The sequence below is a fragment of the Heterocephalus glaber genome, unplaced genomic scaffold (genome assembly GCF_053883595.1).
Source record: "Heterocephalus glaber isolate CG9 unplaced genomic scaffold, H.glaber_assembly_v1.0 deba00001472, whole genome shotgun sequence".
NCBI lineage: Eukaryota > Metazoa > Chordata > Mammalia > Rodentia > Bathyergidae > Heterocephalus > Heterocephalus glaber.
The window spans coordinates 6225028-6244856 of NW_028258315.1; the positions used below are offsets into that span (position 1 = coordinate 6225028).

The 19829-nt window shown below is 52.3% G+C and overlaps 1 protein-coding gene and 1 long non-coding RNA gene across 3 annotated transcripts; one reads left to right on the forward strand and one right to left on the reverse strand.

The window, feature by feature from the left end:
* Nucleotides 1-2268: 2268 nt before the first annotated feature.
* Nrn1 (neuritin 1) lies at nt 2269-10971 on the reverse strand. 2 transcript variants are annotated; one of them, XM_004847744.4, is made up of 3 exons: nt 10358-10971; nt 6228-6372; nt 2269-3463 (listed from the first exon to the last, which is right to left on the reverse strand). In XM_004847744.4, the coding sequence occupies exons 1-3, from the start codon at nt 10410-10412 to the stop codon at nt 3235-3237; spliced, it is 429 nt and encodes a 142-aa protein (XP_004847801.2). In that variant the 5' UTR covers nt 10413-10971; the 3' UTR covers nt 2269-3234. The 2 variants fall into 2 exon arrangements, with proteins under 2 accessions (XP_004847801.2, XP_087037876.1); XM_087181750.1 differs by lacking the exon at nt 10358-10971 and adding an exon at nt 6658-6821.
* On the forward strand, nt 3515-6872 carry LOC101715905 (uncharacterized). Its single transcript, XR_002396032.2, has 4 exons — nt 3515-4121; nt 5797-5923; nt 6263-6367; nt 6665-6872. It is a non-coding gene; the product is annotated as an uncharacterized LOC101715905 (long non-coding RNA).
* Nucleotides 10972-19829: the final 8858 nt, after the last annotated feature.

Genomic DNA, 19829 nt, shown 5'->3' on the forward strand with positions numbered 1-19829 from the left:
CCGCCCCATTTGCACGCCCCTCCCATTGCTCTTCGGCTCCCTTCTCTCAGCTGCCCTGGGTCGCTCCCTTGAGACCTGGCCTCTGACAGTTTTCACGAGGGGGAGCATTAGACCTTGGACTCAAGTGGCCATCGTTGCAGAAGCGACTCGGGCTGGGTCTGGGGGGGCGTGAAGGAGGGAGGGAGTCTCCCGCCGTCCCCACCGCTCCTCGTGGGGAGCCGTGGGCGGTGCGCAGGGGCGAGAGAGCCCACCCGTGGGGCCGGGGCGGGGTGGTGTCGCCCTCCGCTCCGGACACCCACTCCTCTGCCTCCCTCACCCCGTTAACGTCACCTCCCAGAACTGGCAGCGGTAACACTCATGAACATATGGAGACGTCATCATGATTAAACAGCAAATTATAGTCGAAGATGGAGCGATAATAATCTAAACAATCACCCCAAGAATGAGCCAGACACTGGAGCCTGCGTTTCCGAAACTCGCCCTGCGATCCACGGGAATCTCTCCAAGTGCGCGCGTGGCCCCGGGCCTCAGAGCGGTCCAGGGGGCACCGAACCCGGCACCACGCTTTGGAGACTCCTCGGACGGCCCGGGACCAGGCGGGGTGGGGGCCTGGAAGGAGGCAGCCCCTGGGCGCCCGCTTCGGAGGGCGGTCCCACCCGCCAAGCAGTTGGAACCGCAGGAGGAACAAGGGTCCCGGAAAGCAACCCAGTGGGCACCACAAAGGAGCGTGCGCTCCGATCCCCCGCCCTCTGGTCCCTCTGTCCCCTCCCTCAGCCTGGCCTCCTCCTAAATCTCCCAGGAAGCTGATTTCTGGGTGGTTGCCCGCCTGCGAGGGAGGGGCGTCTTTCGTCTCCCAAACCCGGAGATCGCGCCCGGCGTTTTATTCCGGCAAGGAAGGGGCTCAGCGGTGCGCACGGTTCGCCCCCAATCTGCAGACTCGAAGATGCCCGTGGGAGGCAGCGCCCTCCTGCAAAAAGACCCGAAAGGACCCTCCCTTCTCATTTCCCTCCTCCTAGCTAACACATTCGTAGCCGCAAGAGGCTCAGGCTTTTAAATTTGAATTCCAAGGGTTGGGCTCAGGTTAGCAGCATCCTATTTTATGTAAACGCAGACTGAAAATAATCATTGAAACGAAACTAACAAAATCCAACTCTTTTCTGAAATAACGATCATTCTGGGGTGTGGGACCGCCGGGGCAGCAGCCCGCACCCCTTTGGTAGAGCCGGGATCCAGGGAGGCGGGGCGGCTGGGAAGGCAGCGCGTGACCCGGTGCGGGCCCGCGCGTGCGTGGCGCGGGGCGGTGATCAACGCTGCCGTTGAGAATCCGTGAGTTTCCAGCGCTCGGGGCGCAGGGACGCATGTGTTGCTGGAATTCAATCCGTGGGGGGAATGCAGATTGGGCTGCGACCCACTGGGGTTGATTTATGAACTGTTACTCTAGCGATTGTTTACACATTGCATTTCAGAGCCCCGCGCACCCTCCCCGCGGCGGGCTGCAGCTCCGCAGTGCGGGGACCCAGGCCAGCCGCCCGCGGCCCCCTTTAGTCCTCTCCCTCCCCCAGAGACCCCGGGGCTCTGCAGTTCCTCCCACCCCAATAACAACGAGAAATCAGATTTCGATTTCATTGAATCCACGAACCCGGAGGCCTCCCTGCCCCAGCCCATGGCTCTCCTGCACGCCGTCCCGGGTCGCCTCTGCGCCACTTTACTCTGCAATGTTTACTTCTCCTAAGGCCATGCGGGGCCTGTAAATAGGAGAGGTGGAAGCAGCTCGGCTGCCAGATCAATAGGGCCTTGTCTCCTGGCCTTCTCAGCTGAGCTGCCTTATTAATTATGAAAGGATTCACCTGATCCCTACCCGGAGCGCAGCCTCTGGCCCCTCCGCTGGAGCCTTAATGGTGGTTCCCCGCACGCCGCCTGGGCCACCGAGCGGGAAGAGGCGAATGGTGGTCGCGCCGGACCCACCTGGGGCGGGGGCGCGGGGGGGGGGGGCTGGCCGTGCCCTGCCGCCGCCTGTGCGCCCTCAGCTGCCCCCAAGCCCCTTCCCTCCAACCCGCACCTAGAAAGGACCTCTGGGTTTTAACTACGTAACTTCAAAACGACGTCCCTGTTCCTCCCCGGGTGAGAAGGGTTTGGGAGACGCAAAGCGTCCTAGGTGGGAGCGGCGTGAAGACCACAGCTTCTCCGGCGGCGGCGGCTTTGGGAAGCGTCGCCCCTCGAGAGACCCCGAGAACTTGGATCCGGATCGGAAAGAAAAGGACACCCCCGTTTCAAACAATAACTTTTATTTTATACTTCTCTATACTTTGTAGCAAATCTTTTTTTGCTGGATTTAATTTATAATAAACTTTTTAAATTACATCTCTCTCTTTAAAATCAAGGCTCTTTTATGTCAAAATCTTTTGAACTATATTTTAGACTAACATTTAACATCCCCCCCTTGTGAGCTATACCGTTGGATACTCGGGCATTACTGTATGTGTAACATCTAAAACAGAGAGAGGAGGGAAAATAAAGGCAGTGGATTTGAAAGATGCATCGACAAGAGCGGGGAAAGCTAACCCCTCAGTGACTTCGCAGCATTTCCTCCACTGGCCTCCAGCCAGTCCTCCAAGCCCTCTTCCCTCTTCATCCTGTCCTTCACTCGCAAAGCCAGCACTGTGTGCTTTCGCTTTTCTCCGGGAGAAATGTGCAGTGGAAATGGTCAAAGCAAGGAACTGTGGAGGAAAGACTGGAGCGTGAGCTGTGGACTATCACCGGGTGCTTCCCGCGCGGACATGTCTCTCCTTTCACCCCCTGGCCTTGTCCTGTCCTCGCTTTCCTGTTAGGAGGAGCTCAGCATTTTTCATGTTACCAACGTGATTACTAGAGTAGGTGGCCCAGGGCCGTTCCTGAGATTCGTTTGCCAAAATAAAAACCAAAAATGAAAAAAAAATGGGGGTGAAGTTTGCCGTTTTCTCATTTTCGCGTGAAGACGGACTAAAGCTGAGGTCCGATTTTGGCTGTGCTTGCTCGATCACTGATTGGTAACCTTTGGCAAATAAAACACACCAAAAAAATCAAACAAAAAATGTTTTCTTTTAAAAAAAAAGGAGAACCAGGATTTCCCACAATCCTATATGAGTGTTTTCAGCATCACAGAGAATCACAACGTCCTCAAAGAACGAATGGATGTCCCTCTGGGTTCCGGGAGGGAGCGTGGAGTGGGGCGGGTGCGCGGGGGAGCGGCCGCGCTCAGAAGGGCAGCCAGGCCGCCAGAGCTGCCCAGAGAGCCGCCAGGAGCAGCGGCAGCGCCGGGACCAGCGGCCCCGCAGCCCCGTTACCACCGCCGCAGAGTTCGAATAAGCTGCCTTGGATGTTGAGGCTTTTGGATTCTTTTCTCAGTTTATCCCACACATCTTTCGCCCCTTCTTGGCAATCCGTAAGGGCTGTGACCGTGCAGCTGTGGAAATCCTCCCAGTATCTGGCGAGGGACAGAACAAAACACAAGAAGCCTGTTCATTGGGCGCGGGGAGCACCCGGCCTGCGCCCTCGCGGCCTCGCCCCTCCTCCTCCCAGCAGCGCCGTCCAGGGCCCGGGCCACCCGCACCTTTCCCGGCCTGGTTTCCCCTCTCCGGGGCCAGGAGGCGACTCCGAAGCCGCCAGCCGGGTTGCGCCCGCAGCGTCGCGCTGGCACCTCGGCCTGCGCAAACAGATTGCTCGCCCTCCTCAGGGAAAGCTAGGAAAACAGTGCTAAGCCTCGCAAGCTGCCGCCCATGAATGCCTCTGAGCTTGCAAGGTGGGTAGCTCGCTCCGAGGGCGGCCCCCCCTCTAGGCTCCGCACATTCTCCTCCCCCGTCCCTTCCGTCTCCTCCTCGCCCGCCGGGGCGATCTCGCCTCCGCCCTCCTCCTCTCCCTCCACCCACCCTCGCCTCTTCCTTTTGTTTCCCATTTCTCCTCACTTCCCGTTGTTTCCCTTCCCCTTCCCTTCGTTGACCTCTCTTCCGTTCCCCACTTCCTCTTTCTCCGCCTCTCCACTGGCTGGGGTCCTCGGAGGCCCTCCTCCCTCGCGCTCCGAGGAGGTCGCCGCTCAGATTGCGTCCCGCCTGAAACTGCCGCCTGCCTCTGCCCTTCCCGGGTCGGTGAGTTGTCAGTGTCGGGACACCTGGGACCTGCCCTGCAGCCTTCTCGGCTTCCGGCTTCCGTAAACCTCGGGGCTGCAGCCCTCCTCCCTGGCTTTTCTTCGGCCTTGCACCGCGGGGGTCCTATTCCGCCGGGCCTTGGGGTGTGGCGCCCATGGCCCCAGGCCAGGACTCCTGGGCAGGCGCGGTGTCCACCGTTGTCCGTCCTCCCAGTCAGCCCCGGAGCCCCGGATTATTCTCCCACTTCCTCCTCAAAGCTTAGTTTTGGCCCCGCCCCCACAACCTTTATTCAGCCTGTCCATGTTTTAAAAATTGTCCCCCTTTCTTCTGAGAATCACCAGAAATAGATCCCAAGACTAAATATAATCCCAAATGGTGATTGATGCCCTGGCTCTGTCTCCTTTCCGAGCTGGGTCGATCTGCAAGTCTCCAGCCTAACTGGGCCTGAGCACGGGCGTGCAGGGCTGTAAGCATGTTGAAGGCAGGCACCATGCTTGACGTCTACCTCTTCCCACTCCTGCCCCATCTCTGGCGAGCAGTGAAGTTATAAGTGCTTGTTGGACTGCCTTGAACTCAGGTTGTCTTCTAAAAACTTCTAATTAATGTGCTCTGGGGGGCTGGAGCACAGGAATTTCAGGATCCCAATTTATAGTAAATAGCAAGGTGTACAGGCACCAGAGGCCCAGGGGACTGTACCCCAGGAGCTCCTGTCCAACTGCACCTCAGAAGGGTGTCCAAGTTGCTTTCTTTGAGTTCCCCTAGATGAGGAGCAAGACCTCCAGGAAGAGGTCTTCGTGAAGAAATTGTCTGGGGCTGAGAGAGGCGGGCTACATCCCGGTGCTGAGCAACCAGCACCACTGAGCACCAAGCTTGGGGCCTGGATCCTGCCATGGCCTAAAACCCCAGGAAAGGGGCCATCCCCATCCCCCAGTTTTCCAAGGCCAAATCCTGCTAAAAAATAATGAAAATCACCTTGTTCCAGTAAATGATGGCGGAGGTGGGAGCTGCTCTATTTGTAACCCTGTCATGCTTTGTAGATTTAATCTTAACTATTATCAGACACTCGGAACTAAATGCCTTTTGTCCCTTGCGTGGTAGAAGAGTACTAGCCTGCTATCTGCTGTGGTTCCTAGCGGCACTGTGGTATTTGGGAGCGTGCCAGCAAGGTGGGTCCCTAGTCAGTCATAATTTAAATGAACACCCTTCCCTCGACTAGGGAGAGAAGAACCTCACAGTATAAAAGAAATGCCATAGAGACATTTCGACCTCTGGGAACAAGGGACACTTCTTGCTCTGACTTTACTGAAAGGGGCATTGGGGTGGGGAAATAGAACTGTTTTTGAAAGATAAAAGACTGTCTCAGAGGAGGGGGGTCCTGCTGAGGTCTATAGCAGGGGTCCTGTCAGAGGTCCACCTCATCCGCTGGCTGGAAGAGGCTTCCTTTCCAGCTCATCTCTGAGAAAACAGCCCTGGGCCTGCCATCAAGTCCTGATCTTCTTTGGGCCTGCAGCTGCCCCATCAGGGGAGACCGCGGAGAAACCGGAAAGAAAGGGGAGGGGATGAGGGGTGCGGCTGCCCCAACCTGTGTGTGCAGCCCTGGTTAGCCAGACTCCGTGGCTCTCCTTGGGCAAGGTCCTGGGCACACAGTAAAGCACTGGCTTGTCCTTTCTCCCAGGGCCCAGAGGGATGCTCACGCCCCTGCCTGTTCCTGCTGTGTAGCAGAGGGCACTGTATTCCCGGAAATAGGCGGAACAGACAGGGGACTTTTCCTCCAAGCAAAGACAACTGCTCCGAGATCACTGGTAGGTCACTGGTGCACAGAGGGCAGAGTGGAGACTGCCTCAAGGCAGGGATTTGGCAGGACCAAGAACTGGCAGCCAGGTTCCCTGCCCAGAGCAGTGGCTCGGAGGCCTGGGGGGGGGGGGCTGGGCTGAGACCCCCACGGGAGGAAGGCCCCTTAGACAGCGCTGGTGGTGAGGTGGCCCTGGGGGTGGGAGGCAGAAGGCGAGTTCCGGATTTGCGGGAGGGAGACAGGCTGGTGCTCACTGACCTCGCAGGCAGCCCGGTCTCCCCAGAGAAACCCAGCGCCCTAGCTGACGCACTTACGTGCACACGGTCTTGATGTTCGTCTTGTCGTCCAGGCCCTGTGGGTAGTTGGCCATGCTGTCGCCCAGCTTGAGCAAACAGTCCGAAAAGCCCTTAAAGACTGCATCGCACTTGCCCGCTGCTCTCACGGCCTGCACCAGGTACGCTGCGGGAGGAGGGGACAGCGGTCAGCAGCGCCCGGACGCCCTGCCCTGGCCCTGGGCCTCCCGCCCCGCTCGGCTCGGCCGGCCCGGCCGGCCTGGAAAAGTGGAGGAAGCTGTGGCCTAAGAATGACCCTGAGAGGACGCGGGCGGGCGGGCGGAGGGAGTCAAGGCCAGTCCTCGCCCAGTGTCAGCTCCCTCCGGAAGCGAGCCGTATCTTTCTGTTTCCAAAGCCCCCCCTTCTCTCTTCCCTCATCCCCTTCACTTCTTTGCCCTCACTCCCGCTTCACCTCCCAGCACTTCCCCAGCAAGCCCGGTCACTCCTCTCGCGGTGCAGTCTTCCATTTCTGAGGTGACTGGGGGGGCCCTCAAGGACAGCGTGGAGGCACAGCGGCGTGGGGTCGCTCAGCGGATCCCAACCCCCCACGCGATAGCCCTCAAGCCCGCCCGTGGCGGGGCGCAGCAATCGCTGCCCAGTGAATAAAGACTCCGTGGAAACCCGAAACCTGCTGTGTGCGCCAGGAGTCTGTCCGAGGGAGCCGGGGACGCGTGCTCCCGAGTCCCGCTAGAGCGGGCCGCTTAGACTCCGGAGACCTGGGGGTGGGGGTGTGTGGATCGGTCCCGGAAGGTCAGGGGACAACAGGCGGGCGGGCGAGGTCACAGATGTGCCCGCGCGGGTGACGCCGGGTCAGCTCCAGAGCCGCGGTTCCCCTGCTTTCTCCTGCCCCTCTCCGGGCCTTACTGTCCTCGGAAAGGCCGCTGCTACTCGGCACGGATGCGGTGCGGCCCAGACCCTTCCTCTCCAAGCCCCAGCCGGGCTGCAGAACGCAGTGCGCAGAACTGGCGGCCGCCTGGGGCTGCAGGCTCCAGCTCTGAGCTCCCTCCAGAAGATGGGGTGCTGGCAGACGCTGGGGGGGGGGGGAGGACAAGACCCAGGCCGCACTGAGGTCCTGAAGTCTGCCAAACCCCGGGGCTCCGGACTGAGAATGGTCCAGGCCCAGGGCGCACTGTGGGGCCCATTTCTGTCCACCCGAGGCCAACGAACTGGGCAGAAGCTGGGTACCTGGTGGCCAAAAGCACCTCGGGCACGGGGGGGGGGGGGTTGCCCAGGGAAGCGCACAGTTGCGCGGTTGGGGCCGGAGAGGTGAGGAGTGAATCTCGGAATCAGTCGGAATCCGGATCGGCCTCCAACTCCCAAGCCTGGAGCGCAGGCCTCTCCCCGGACAGCGTTCTGGCGTTCTGGCCGCCGCCGCTGCCGCCGGTGTGTGAAAGGACCCGGGGGCACCTGGCACCTTACCCCCAGACCCAGCAGCCACCCGGGCGGGCACAGGGCCGCTCGCAGGCCGGCGGGAAGGTGACCGAGCTGCAGCAGCCTCGGGCCGAGAGCGCGCCGCTCGAAGGTTGCTGCAGGAAGAGCCGGGCGGGCCTTGCGCTTTCTACTCCGGAACGGGAAGCGCTGGGAGAGGGACCGAGGTTAACTTCGACCTGGGCCGGGGCAGGGACCTTCCTAAACCTCCTGGTTTCTCTTACCCCTCAGAATAAGTACCCATGCTACTACAATAACAGCAGATCGAACCCTGACCTGGAATCTCATGGATAAATGCATCTTTGTTCTAACGGAACTCCGTCAGAATGAAATGAACCCTGCACACCTTCCTCGATAATGCATGTTACAAATGCACCTTTGCAGGAGAGACAAAACACACGCCACGCTCCCATTCCTGGTCTCTCCTCACCCTTTACTTCCACTCCCCAAACTCCGTGTTGGAAAGGAAGCCCCTGAGAAGAGCTGGTAATTTTTTTTAAAAGAGGAAGCGGGGCTCTCCGTGATCAGGAAGCGCGCCTGTCACGTTATCTTTCCAGGCGCTGCACCGCGCATGTGTGAGTGTGTGCGTGTGTAAAATAAGAAGTCGTGAAAATATCTGTGTTTTGCAACTGTGACTCCTTGGGGTGCAGCCTGCCTGCTGGGAGGCCGGAGCCTTGGCGGGATGGATTTTGCAGGTGCGCCCGACCGGGCAGGTCGTAGCCTGTGTGCCCCGCACAGTTTTTCCTGCCCTGGGTTTCCACAGGGCTCTGCGGACGACCAGAGGCTCCTTCACAGTCCTCTCTGTGCGGTTTCCATTCGTTCATTCATTCGTTCGACCTCTCATTCACTCCAAACTTCCACCCACCACATCTTCATTCGTTCACCACTCTCTACTTCCCCGCCCCTCCCCAGCCCCCACTTTTCTTGCCAAATGTCAGTGATTTGGGACAGCTCCCAGTCATGAATTAATAAAGACTGAGGCTCTGGTGCAGGAAAGGGCAGACATTCGGGAACAAATATACTCAATTTCAATGCCACAGCCAACAAACGGTCATTTTCCGGCTGAGGCTGATATGTTCAAAAACGCGTCCCTCAAGCACCCCCCCCCCCCAGTAAGGTTGTTTCCCACCAGGACAACACAATCCTAAACCTCCGATTAAAAATCCTATGTCAAAGACAATTGCTGTTTCTTGCTCTCAAAAATTTGCAGGCTAATTGCAAAAGGCCACATTCACTTATTTTCAACATTAAAGGGTTTTGCTGTCATTAGAGATGTTCTTTCTTCATTGCAGCTCTTTGAACTAATGTCAAAGATGCAAAAACAACTAGATTGAAAGTCATTTCTTAGAATTAAAGGAAAAACACTAACATATTTGTGGTTCCCCACACATCTTGAAACCATATGCTCTAAAATCCCTATAATATTTCTGCAAAAATACCCCACCTTCAAAACCTTTTGTAATGCATAAAACCCTCCTGCAAAGAATCCATTTTAATGTCCAGAGAACCCAACCTTGTTTCCTTCACATTTCTCAGGAAAGAAAATTGTTCTGCATTTTGTCTCTTGCCCAAAACCAATTCTCTAAAGCAACCCCCCCCTCCAATACTGCAAGCCTCTGTCTGCAAAGAAAGCTATAGTAGATGCTAGCAGGTAACAATTCCCTCCATCTCTAGAAAATCTTTGAAGAGTTTCTATTTTCTCTTGTCCATTCTATTAATAACCTGCTTCCCTTTCACTTTTAGGCCATGTTAATTAATGTTCTGACCCGCCATCAGAGAAGAGGATTTTTCTAGTGCATAGAAACCACAACGTTTTCTGCATGCTGGATAGGGGGAAAACCCTGTGAACTTTAAAAATCCCCCTGACAGTGTAACTAGGACTCCACATTCCTTAACAGAACATACGGACTATAAACATCTGTCCATAATTGACCCCAAACAAACAAAAACAACAGCACCTGATATGATACTGCAAACACTTCTTAACACTTTTCTCATTATAAAATACAGACACTGATGTGTAAAGTACCGTAATAGGCAAATGCGCTTAAGAGGGTGTATGCATGCAAGTGGCTAAGCGCATCCTCCTCAATTGTAAGCACAATAAAATATGCAGTCCGGGGCTCCCCACTCTTCTCCATTTGCCCCTCCGGCCGGGTCTGCGCTCCAGAGCCAACACTGCAGCTCGGCTATGGGGAGGGGGGGGAATGACAAAGTTCTACATGCAGCAGTTCGAGCAGAGCCCCGGGATGTCTTTTCCGTCTGCACATAAACTTTGGAGAGCCCTGCCTGCCTGGCCATCTTGTTCCCGCATTCGCCTTTCGACCCTTCCAAATAAGATCTTGCAGGATCGCAGGGCCCAGAGATTGCCCCTGAGCGCACCGAGCCTGGTCTAAGCCCAGAAAGGAAACCAAAAAATGGAGGTGCACTTTGGGAAAAAAGGGCAGGGGGAAACCCCTTTCTGGGAAACGGCCGGTTGTACACACTCCCTGGAGAACGTTTGAAGTCTTTCTCTTTTTGAAAAGAAAAACCGAACCGGGACGCCCGAGTCCCCAGGCGGCGGTGCCCCAACCCTAGGGGGTTTGCGGGGCTCCGCACCCCGGGGCGGCCGCTGGCCAGCCGGTCCCCTCCGCACCTCGTGCCAGCGCGGGCTGTCTGCAGAGCCCCTCCGGGAGGCCACTTACCTATTTGCACCGCGAGGATCAGCGAAATATATCTGCCGTTCAACTTAAGTCCCATCCTACGTTTAGTCAAACCATTTGCGACCGCAGACCTTTAAATAGTTAGTTTAGAGAACGCGGGGGAAAGCTGAAAAATAGGCATTGCCAACAAGTTCCGGAGCGGCCGAGACTTTATGCACGGGGAAGGCAGAGGGAGGAGAGAAAGAGAGGGACCGAGGAAGAGACAGAAAGAGAGAAAGAGAGAGGGAGGGAGGGAGGGAGGGAGGGAGGCTGAGAGGGGGGAAGAGCTGGGAATGGTTCACTCCATTAGGAGGGGGCGGAGGAAGTACAGCCTCACGCCCACGAGCAGGCCTGACGTGGGGGATGACACGGAATGCTTCTTTTTTTTAATGTTAATAGAGACACCTTGGTAGAGGATCGCCATTTATAGTCATCAGAAGCTGGAATTAATCAGATAGCTCCAATTAATGTGTGATTCGAAGGAAACCTCGCCTCCGGGGGTGACCACTTCCCAATCCCCGCGGCCACCCCCGCCTCCTCCACGCTCCCGGGGGCTCCCGACCCCGCCCCTCCGCGCGCAGAGCGGGGCTCCCTCCCGTCCCCGCCGGCAGCGCGGGAGTCCTGGCGCGCCCGCTTGGTAGTTTCGACCTGCTCCCCTCCTCCGGTCGCAGCGCGCGAATCCCGGCCCCGCTCCTACGCTGCAGCGGGGTGGAAGGAGCCGGAGCCCTCGCCGCCCGCCCTCGCTCTGGCCTGCCCTCTTTCGCGCGCCTGGCAGCTGGGCTCTGGGCGCCCCGGGAGCGCGTGAGCCCCGGCCGGGCCCGCCCTGAGCTCACACCCACGCCGGGCCGGGGGCTGCGTCCGCGCCCGCGGGGCCCGGGCTCCCAGGCTCCCAGCGCGGCCCACGGTGAAGTCCAGCCCGCGGGCGGCCCCGCCGGCCAGAGGCGGGTTCCCAGGGCGCAGAGACTTATTTGGGAAGGTGTGGGGGTCACGGAGAGGGGGCCCCGCAGTCTTCAGAGCAGGGCTTTACAGACTCCGCGGTGGGGACGCGGCCCGGCAGGCGCAGTGCGGGCTTCGTGCCGATCCTGACGCCCCTCTCGGGGTTGTGCGGCTGTGCACACGCGCGCACACGCACACACTGCACACACTCTACACACTGCACACGCGCACACGCGCCCAGTGTCTTCTGACGACAGGGCACAGAACCGGGCCTCCGCGCTGCCTCTGGGAAAGGTGCGAGGGGCCAGGAGCGCTTCGTTCGGAACGAGACGCCCGCCGGCTCGGGTCCGTTCCTGCCTGAGCCTCGGCCCCGCCTCCCGAATCCTAGGTTCTAGCGTCTTTACTCGAATTCGAAGTGGGCTCTGGACAAGTTTATTCCTGGAGTGCGGGAGGAGAAGACGAAATACAAACAGACAGCGACCCCCTCGCAGCTCCAGGACTGCGCGAGGGGCTGCCAGGGTGTCGGGGGCAAACAGCGGCCACGCAGACGCGGTGGGCGAGGGTCTGGCCCGAAGTCGGCCCTCCGGGCAGCGACGTCTCCAGCAGCAGGCCTGAGGAGTGGCAGGCACCGAGCGAAGGAGAGCGCGGGGCAAAGCGGGCCGGGGCAGGCGGCAGGGTGAGGGTCGGGTGCCTGCCGGGCTCTGGCCCAGGCCGCCCCTGCTCGGGGTACCGCAGCCGCAGAGCCCCAGGTGACCGCTTGGACCGGGGGGCCGAGCCTCGTCGCCCCGCCTCCGGTGACGTCACCGCCGGCGTCCTGGGGCCCCGCGGAGGCTCCGGTGTTTCCGACCCGGGCGCTCCGAGACTCCGGGAAAGGAAGGGCGGGCAGGGGGCGGGGCGGGGACCAGTGGCGCGAGGGGGGCGGCCCTGGGACCCGCCCCCGGCGCCCTCCAATGGCAGCGCGTGAGCTTGGTCCGAGGGGTGGGGCCTCGCGGGCTGTCGCACCCCGGCCTCGCCCACGGCTCCGCCCCGCCGCTCGGGGCCCCCACTTTTCCCTCGCGGGCTGTGCTCTGAGTCCCGCGCCACCCGCGCTCGCGGCTCCAAATTGTTTTGCTCTCCACTTCCTTGCCTTCCTCCTGCGCGCCCACCCAGTGTCTTCCTAAACGTTTTCCGAGGGTACCCTGGAGTCCTCCCCACCCCATCCTCTGTCACCACCAACTCCAGGCTTTAGGGGCGCAGGCGGAGACCGGACTGAAAGGCTAAATAAAGCCGAGCGAAGCCGGGCGCGGGAGAGCAGCTGCCTGCGGCCCCGCGCACGCCGGCCGGGTCCCCGTGGGGAGGCAGCGGTCTCGACCGCCCCTGGGTCCCCGCTGGCCTCTTCCCTCCGCCTCCCCCTCTGCGTCCAGCGCCCCTCGCCGGCCCGGGTCCGTGTAAAAGTGAAGAAGTAAGAGGCGAGCAGAGTTGGTGCTACCCAAGATGAAATTTGGGGAGAAGAGTTGACAGCAGATGCTGATATGTTTTTAAAATTTCTTACCTTTTAAATTACAGGTCGTTCTGCAGCAGAGGCTTCAAGCAGAGTTGATTCTTCCTAGTCCTTTAATTAAGTTAATGCAGTACGCTGTTTGTGGACACTGGGTAACATCCATGGTGGCCGCTGGCCTCGGAGAACGTTTCCTCTTTCTTTTGAATAATTTGGAAATCCGTCCCTTGCCATACTTGAAGCGAGGGATCCTTGGGAGAGAAGTGAAGGAGGGCAGACAAACTCGGGCCCAACTCCCTGCACATCTACCTGGACTCAGATCATCTTTGCGGGCCCCCACGCCTCTGAGTTACAGTTTCTTAATCTGAAAAATAGAGAGAAGGGGACTGCGATGTATCCCCAAGGCTGTTTTCAACTTCGAAATTTTGTGAACTGGGCTTTTCTAAGATACTGTGGATGGGTTTAGAAATGGGAAGGTACAGCCCAAAGAATAAAGTCCATGCAGGAATGGTAGCCATAGGCCAACTTCTTACAGAGAGTTTATTCCTTTTTGTTAAGCAATTTTATTTAAAGTTAAACGAAGTACAATTCTAGGGGAGAAAAAAGCCATTGGTAATGCTTGGGTCTGAATATTCAACTGAGCCAAAGGAACCCCTAAAGCAGATTTGCATGATCAGGGCAAAACTCTTTAGTTAACTCCACCTTAGTTAAGCCTGGTAGGCACCAACTTCCCTTCTCAGTTCAGTTTCCCGCAGGCAGTTCCAGTTTGGCCAATGATTTCCCAATTCCCTCCATCAATCCATCATAAGTGGACTTTCCTGAAACTGTCATCTCAGAAACCACCTTGTAATTATTTGCAAGAGCAGTTGCCAGGGCCACTGGGAAATTCCATCTCTGTCTTCTAGGTCAGAGAAAAATCCACTTCTATATTAAAATGGATTGGTCTAGCAGTACTTCTGTCATAATCCAGTATGTCATTTTTTACCTTCAACTAAAACCTTTAATCAAAATATGACTGTGAGCATGTGTAGCTTCTTTGTTGCAATAAAGGTACCATAGTTAAACAGTCATAAACAGTAAGAGAGGGATGAACTTTTTATAGAAATCCCTGGGTAGCAGTCACAATAAAAATCCATGTTGAGAGGCCTGTGTTTACCTTTGCATCTGTGATTTTTTCACTCTCTGGTCATGAGACTCTTTCCAAAGTTAGGTGAAACCTCTAGGCTGGAAATCTATGGCTGGCTGAAGAAATGATTTTAATGGAAAAATTTGAATTCTGGAAACAAATGCTATATTTGAAATACATGAGCGTGATTAGCTTTCTTTTTAACAAGTAAACGTTTTTATTACAGAACACACACACAGGATGTGCTGCTTGTGGATTTATCGCGAAGTGGGCATCTATTTTAAGACAGATGTAAGAGATGTACCAACTGATGTTCCTTCCCAGAGGAGATCCCAGAGGGGAAGGGGCAGGGTGTTTGTTGGGACTGTGAGGAAAACCTGAATGAGGTCTGTGGATTCCGGCTGAGTTTGTTCCAGTAGTGACTTCCAAGAGCCCTGTGCTGTCTTGTGTAGCTTGCTCTAAAGGGTTCAGAACAGGTATAGCTATAATGATAAATAGCAATGGAACAAATACAGTAAAATGTTCATAGTTGGGGAATATCTAAGTGAAGGTGTACATGAGTTCTTTGTATTATTCTGGCACCTTTTCCTTCAAGTTTTAAGCTACTTTTAAGTCAGTTATTTAAAAAATCAACTACAGGTGGGTTAGGGATGTTGCTATGGCTTAGATATGCTTTGAGTGTGTAAATGTAATCTTTTGTGAAGTACTAAAACAGTGGTAACTTAATTCAACTCTGGTGGTTAGAGGCAGGGCCTTTGGGGTGATTAGTATTAGATAAGTCTATCAGAGTGTACCTGAATGATTGAATACTGGTGAGTATGTAAGAAGAGCCAGACAGAGAGAGGATTTAGACATGTGTGCCTTTCTCTTGCCGTGTGATGCCCTGCACCCCGTCAAGTGTCTCCCAGCAAGACCACCACCAGATGCAGCCTCCTGACTTTGGACCTGCAGAACTGTGTGCTAAAAGGACAATCTTCTCCTAGGAAATTACCCCAGCCTCAGGTATTTTGGCAAAATGAACTACAGAGACCTAATTGTCCAACACAAACCTTTAAAATACTAAGTGAAGCATACAGATGAAGGTTTTAAAACTTTAAATAAGCACAAAGTGTGTGGACTGAAAAAGATTGATACATTTGGCTATGACAAATGGCAAGCTGCTTCTTTGTCAAGTAACATGGTAAGGAAAATGAAAGAGCAAATTATGGACTGTCATGCAACCTGCTTTTATCATTATTTTGATGCTCACATACTTCTGTTTAGCCAGTGAGAGCCCCTTCAAGCTGATTTTAGTGTCCTTTTGGTGTATTCTGAATTATTCTTTGAGGATTCTCACTTTCTGATACAAAAATGCTTATCTTATCTTGACTCAGCCCTAGAATCATCAGTCTTTCTCCAACAGCTCTGGTTCGTTTTAGTTTCAAAATTAAGATCCATGGCCCGGTAGTGCCCACTGCTACTACTGTGCCGTTGCTTCTCAGTGCTCTCGGAAGACAGAGGTAGGAAATATGTACAGGTATACATGTGCACACACCCCATCAATTCACACACACGCCTCTGAGTCTATATCTGTATCATCTGTATAAATATGTTATGGAACTATGAATTTATTATTTACACCTTCAGCATCAATCCAATAACTCAGAGTTCTTTCTAGCCTTCCTTCTCCTATGTGCAGATATATTGAAAATCTTGACTCTCATTATCCTCAGCATATTGTTTATTTGCTCAAACAATTTTTTCTTTTTTTGGTACCAGGGATCGACCTCAGGTCCTTGTGCTTGCAAGGCGGGTGATGGAACCACTGAGCTAAATCCCCGGCCCTTGCTCAAACAATTTATTTGCTCAGTGTAACCAATCTTTAACCATACTGGCTGTCTCCTTCCCCCATTGGATTACCCATGAGTTTTGGACTCATATTGACTTCTGATTTGTCCCGAGTCCTTGGTCCCCAGGGTTAGGACTGGCCTTGTCACTGTGTACCTTCTTACCACTCTTCCCTGGTCTGCATTCTCGGCTGCAAGGCCTGGCATACACGCCCCGTGCCCTGCACGTTCACAACCCTGCAGTCTCTACCCTCATCTTCTGGGCCGCAGACCTACAGCTTCATCTGGTCCCTCTGCTCCATCTTATTGTCCCCTGGCCTCAGCCGCCATGCCATTCCTCCAAGCTGGGAAACAAAGTGGAGACCAAAGGAAGGGCAAAGAGGAAGGAAGATGGCCTGGGTCAGTTTGACATGTGGCTTCAGGAAGGGACCCAGTTCCACCTATTTCTATCACGGGTCAGTTTTCCCTTGATTCCACATGCCAGGCAGCCCCTCTTTTCCTAGGTAACATTGCTCATGCTCCCTGCAGACAGCTGAGCTCCACACCCAAAGGACTTCTGGAATCGGCCACTGGTCAGTGTGCTTGTCCCCGTGCCAGTGCCCCGAAGTCTTGTATGCCTTCGTAATAAGTTCTGCCATGGGAGAGGGCCAGCTTTCCTTCCCTACCCATCCCTGTCCCCAGAAACATCCTGGTTCTCTAGACTACTTAACTAGAGGCCGTAATTACATGGAGCCTGCTTAGAATTACTATCCATTTTTGGTGAAAGGACCGTCTATCATTAAGTAACAGCCTTCTCCATATCTGATAATGTTTTTACTAAAGTCTATTTCATATAGTATTAATATAATTAGGCCACCCTTAAAAATTTTTCTTTGAAGCTTATAATTTTTCTTTTTTATGTTTTTATTTGTTTATATTTTAAACTTTGTCCTGTCTTAACTTTCTCGACATAGCTCTTGTAAGTAGCATATAAACAGGTTTTTTCAATATTTATCCACCTTTGATTGATATTTAATCCATTTACATTAATTGCAATTATCAATTAATTACAATTATTTAGGAGTGTTTCTACTCTCTTGTTTATATTGCAGTTCATCCCATCTTTAAGCTACATTTGAGAAATCATTTAAAAATATTTGGAATTGATAAATTTAACACATTCTCCTCTTCCTGGTTCCTCCTACTGCCAATGCTACTACATTAATCTTACGTAAGCTTTTAAAAATGTTTTATTTTTGAAATAATTTTAGACTCATAAGAAGTTGCAAAGAGGTCCCATATACTATCACCCACGTTTGCCCACTGTGACATCTTATATAATCACAGCACATTATCAAACCAGGAAATTAATTGTCATAATGAAATCTTATGGAGATTTCAACAGTTTTTTGTATGCACTCATTTTTTGGAGTTGCATGTGTATATAATTCTACAAATGTTTTATTACATGTATAGACTCAAACAAACTCCCGCAGTCCAGATAAAGAAGTGTTTTGTCACCAAGGGAATTCCTTTGGCTTTTCTCTGTGTAGTCACCTTTTGTCTTCCCTCCCCTAACCTTTGGCAATCAGTTGTCTGCTTTCCATCTTTATAATTTTCTTGTTTTGAGGATGCTATCTACAAGGAAGCATACAGTGTGCAACCTATAAGATTGGCTGTTTTCACTGTGCATAATGTTCTTAAGTGCCATCAAGTTGTACGAATTAGTAGATCATTTGCTTTTTTATTGCTGAGTAATATTCCCTGGATGGGGTATGCCAGAGTTTAAGTGTTCACTTCTTGAAGGAAATTTGGGCTACTTACAATTTTGGCTACTGTAAGTAAAACTGTTATGAACATCTATGTACAGATTTCCAAGTGGATATAATTTTTAATTTCTGTAGGTTAAAGGCCCAGGTATGTGATTGTTGGGTGTTATGGAAGGTCTAGGTTTCATTGCTTAAGATACGGCCAGACTGACCTCCAGGGTGGCTGTACCCTTTGACATTCTCACCAGCAATGTGTGAGAGATCCGGCTGCCTTGCACCCCCATTGGCATTTGCCATATCAGTGTCATTTTCCAGTTTTTATTCTTCTTACTCCGTGTTTGAGTACGTAATTATTACACTCCTTGTGGGGAGTTGGCGCATGCATGTAGCACATTTTAATTCTTTTTCATCCCCTCCTCCTTCACTCTCTCCACCTCCCTCCATCGCTTGATCCATTTCCCATTTGAAAAATGTCTCTCCCTATTTCTATTATCCATCTGTAGTGATAGCTCCCCAAGTTTTCATGAGCTTTTTCCTAATGTCTAGAGATGTTGAACATGTTTTCATGTGTTTACTGCTTAACCTATATCTTCTCTGTTGTAATGCATGTCTAAGTAATTTTTTTTTCATTTTGTAATTACATTGTTCCCCTACTGTTGAGTTTAGAAATTGTTTGTATATTTCACAGATGAATCTTTCCTTGAATATGTAATGGGTAGATGTTTTCTTGCAGTTGGTGGCTTGTCTTTTCATTTTCTGAATAGTTTTTTGCAGAATAAAAGTTTTAATTTTCATGAATGAAATTTATCAAATTTTTTGCTTCTATGGATCGTTCTTCTGAAATTTTGTCCACGAACTCTTCACCTAATCCTAGGTCAAAATAATTTTTTTCTGTCTTTTCTTCTGAAAACTTTATAGTTTTACATTTAAATATTATATAGGGTTTTAAGGTTTAGAATTTTAATTTTGGTGGTAATAGTTATATTATTTTCTTTTATTTGGTCTTAGTTATTATTTTTATTAGCTTATTTTAAAGTAGCTCACATGAGGTACTTAATCACCTCTAATTTACCTTTGTCTTGACCATTTATTCAATGACTAGTAGAGATAGGAAAAGCAAAATTGTTCCTACTCTCTCTGAGAGTCACTCAACACAACATTTCTGACCAGAGGTGTGACGCATTTTTCCTACACACACCCAAGCAGTTTTCCAGTGGATGTCAGCTGGGTGCCCTATAATTCAATTCTACTCTGATGCTATCTATCTCGAGGTAGTATCAGGTCCCACAATTCAGGGCTCAGTCCCACAAGGCCACTCCCACTTCAGGTGCCAGTAGCAAGGGGTAAATTATCACCTGTACTTCTGACCAATGGGTATAAATCTGAAGTTCTTCTGATCTCCTACATGGTTCGATTAATTTGTGAAATGGCTCATAGAACTCAGGGAACCACTTTCTTTTGCTTATCTCTTTATTATAAAGGATATTACAAAGGATACATGGGGCTGGCGATTTAGCTCAGTGGTTCTGCCACCCGCTTCACAAGCACAAGGTCCTGAGTTCGATCCCCAGTACAAAAAAAAAAAAGGGAGATACAGATGAACAGCCAAATGGAAGAGATGCATAGGGCAAGGTATATGGGGAGAGATGAGGACCTTCTACCCCTCCTTTGGTGCCAAACTCCAGTCACCTCCATGTATTTAGCATCAATAAACTCTCCAAACTCTTTCTAGGTGTGTTATGAAGACTTATTATATAGGAATGAACAGTGACCATTACAGTCAACTCAACGCAATTTAACCTGTCTTTCTATTCCCCTCCCTGGAGGTTGGAGAATGGAGTTGAAAGTGCCAGTCTCTAATTATGCTTTGATCTTTCCCATTACCAGTTCCCATCATGAAGCTACCTAGGTGCTTCTGGCCACCAGTCATCTCATTTGCATAGAAAGACATTTTTATTGCTCTGGAGACCTCAAGGGTTTAGGGAGCTTTTATGCCAGGAACTGAAGGCAAAGACCAAAAGTACATTTGTTATCACACCATGACTATCTTTTCACCGAATTATCCATCTAAGACTCTTTTCATTGTGTATTTTAATGAGAAAAGCTTGTGACATCTTGTTTGTCTTGGCATATTTGTACAGCATTGAAATGATAGGTTGGCTTTTACTTCAATATTTTACAAATGTTACTCCGTGGTCTTCTTGTATCCAGTATTGTCAGAAAATCTGATGTCAATCACCCTCCTGTTCCTTTGTAGATAATTGTCTGTCATCTATATAAACTTTTAGAATTTTTTCTCTGTCCTTTAATTTCACAAAAATGTGTTTAATTGGTGATTTTATTTATTGCGTCTCTCTGAAAT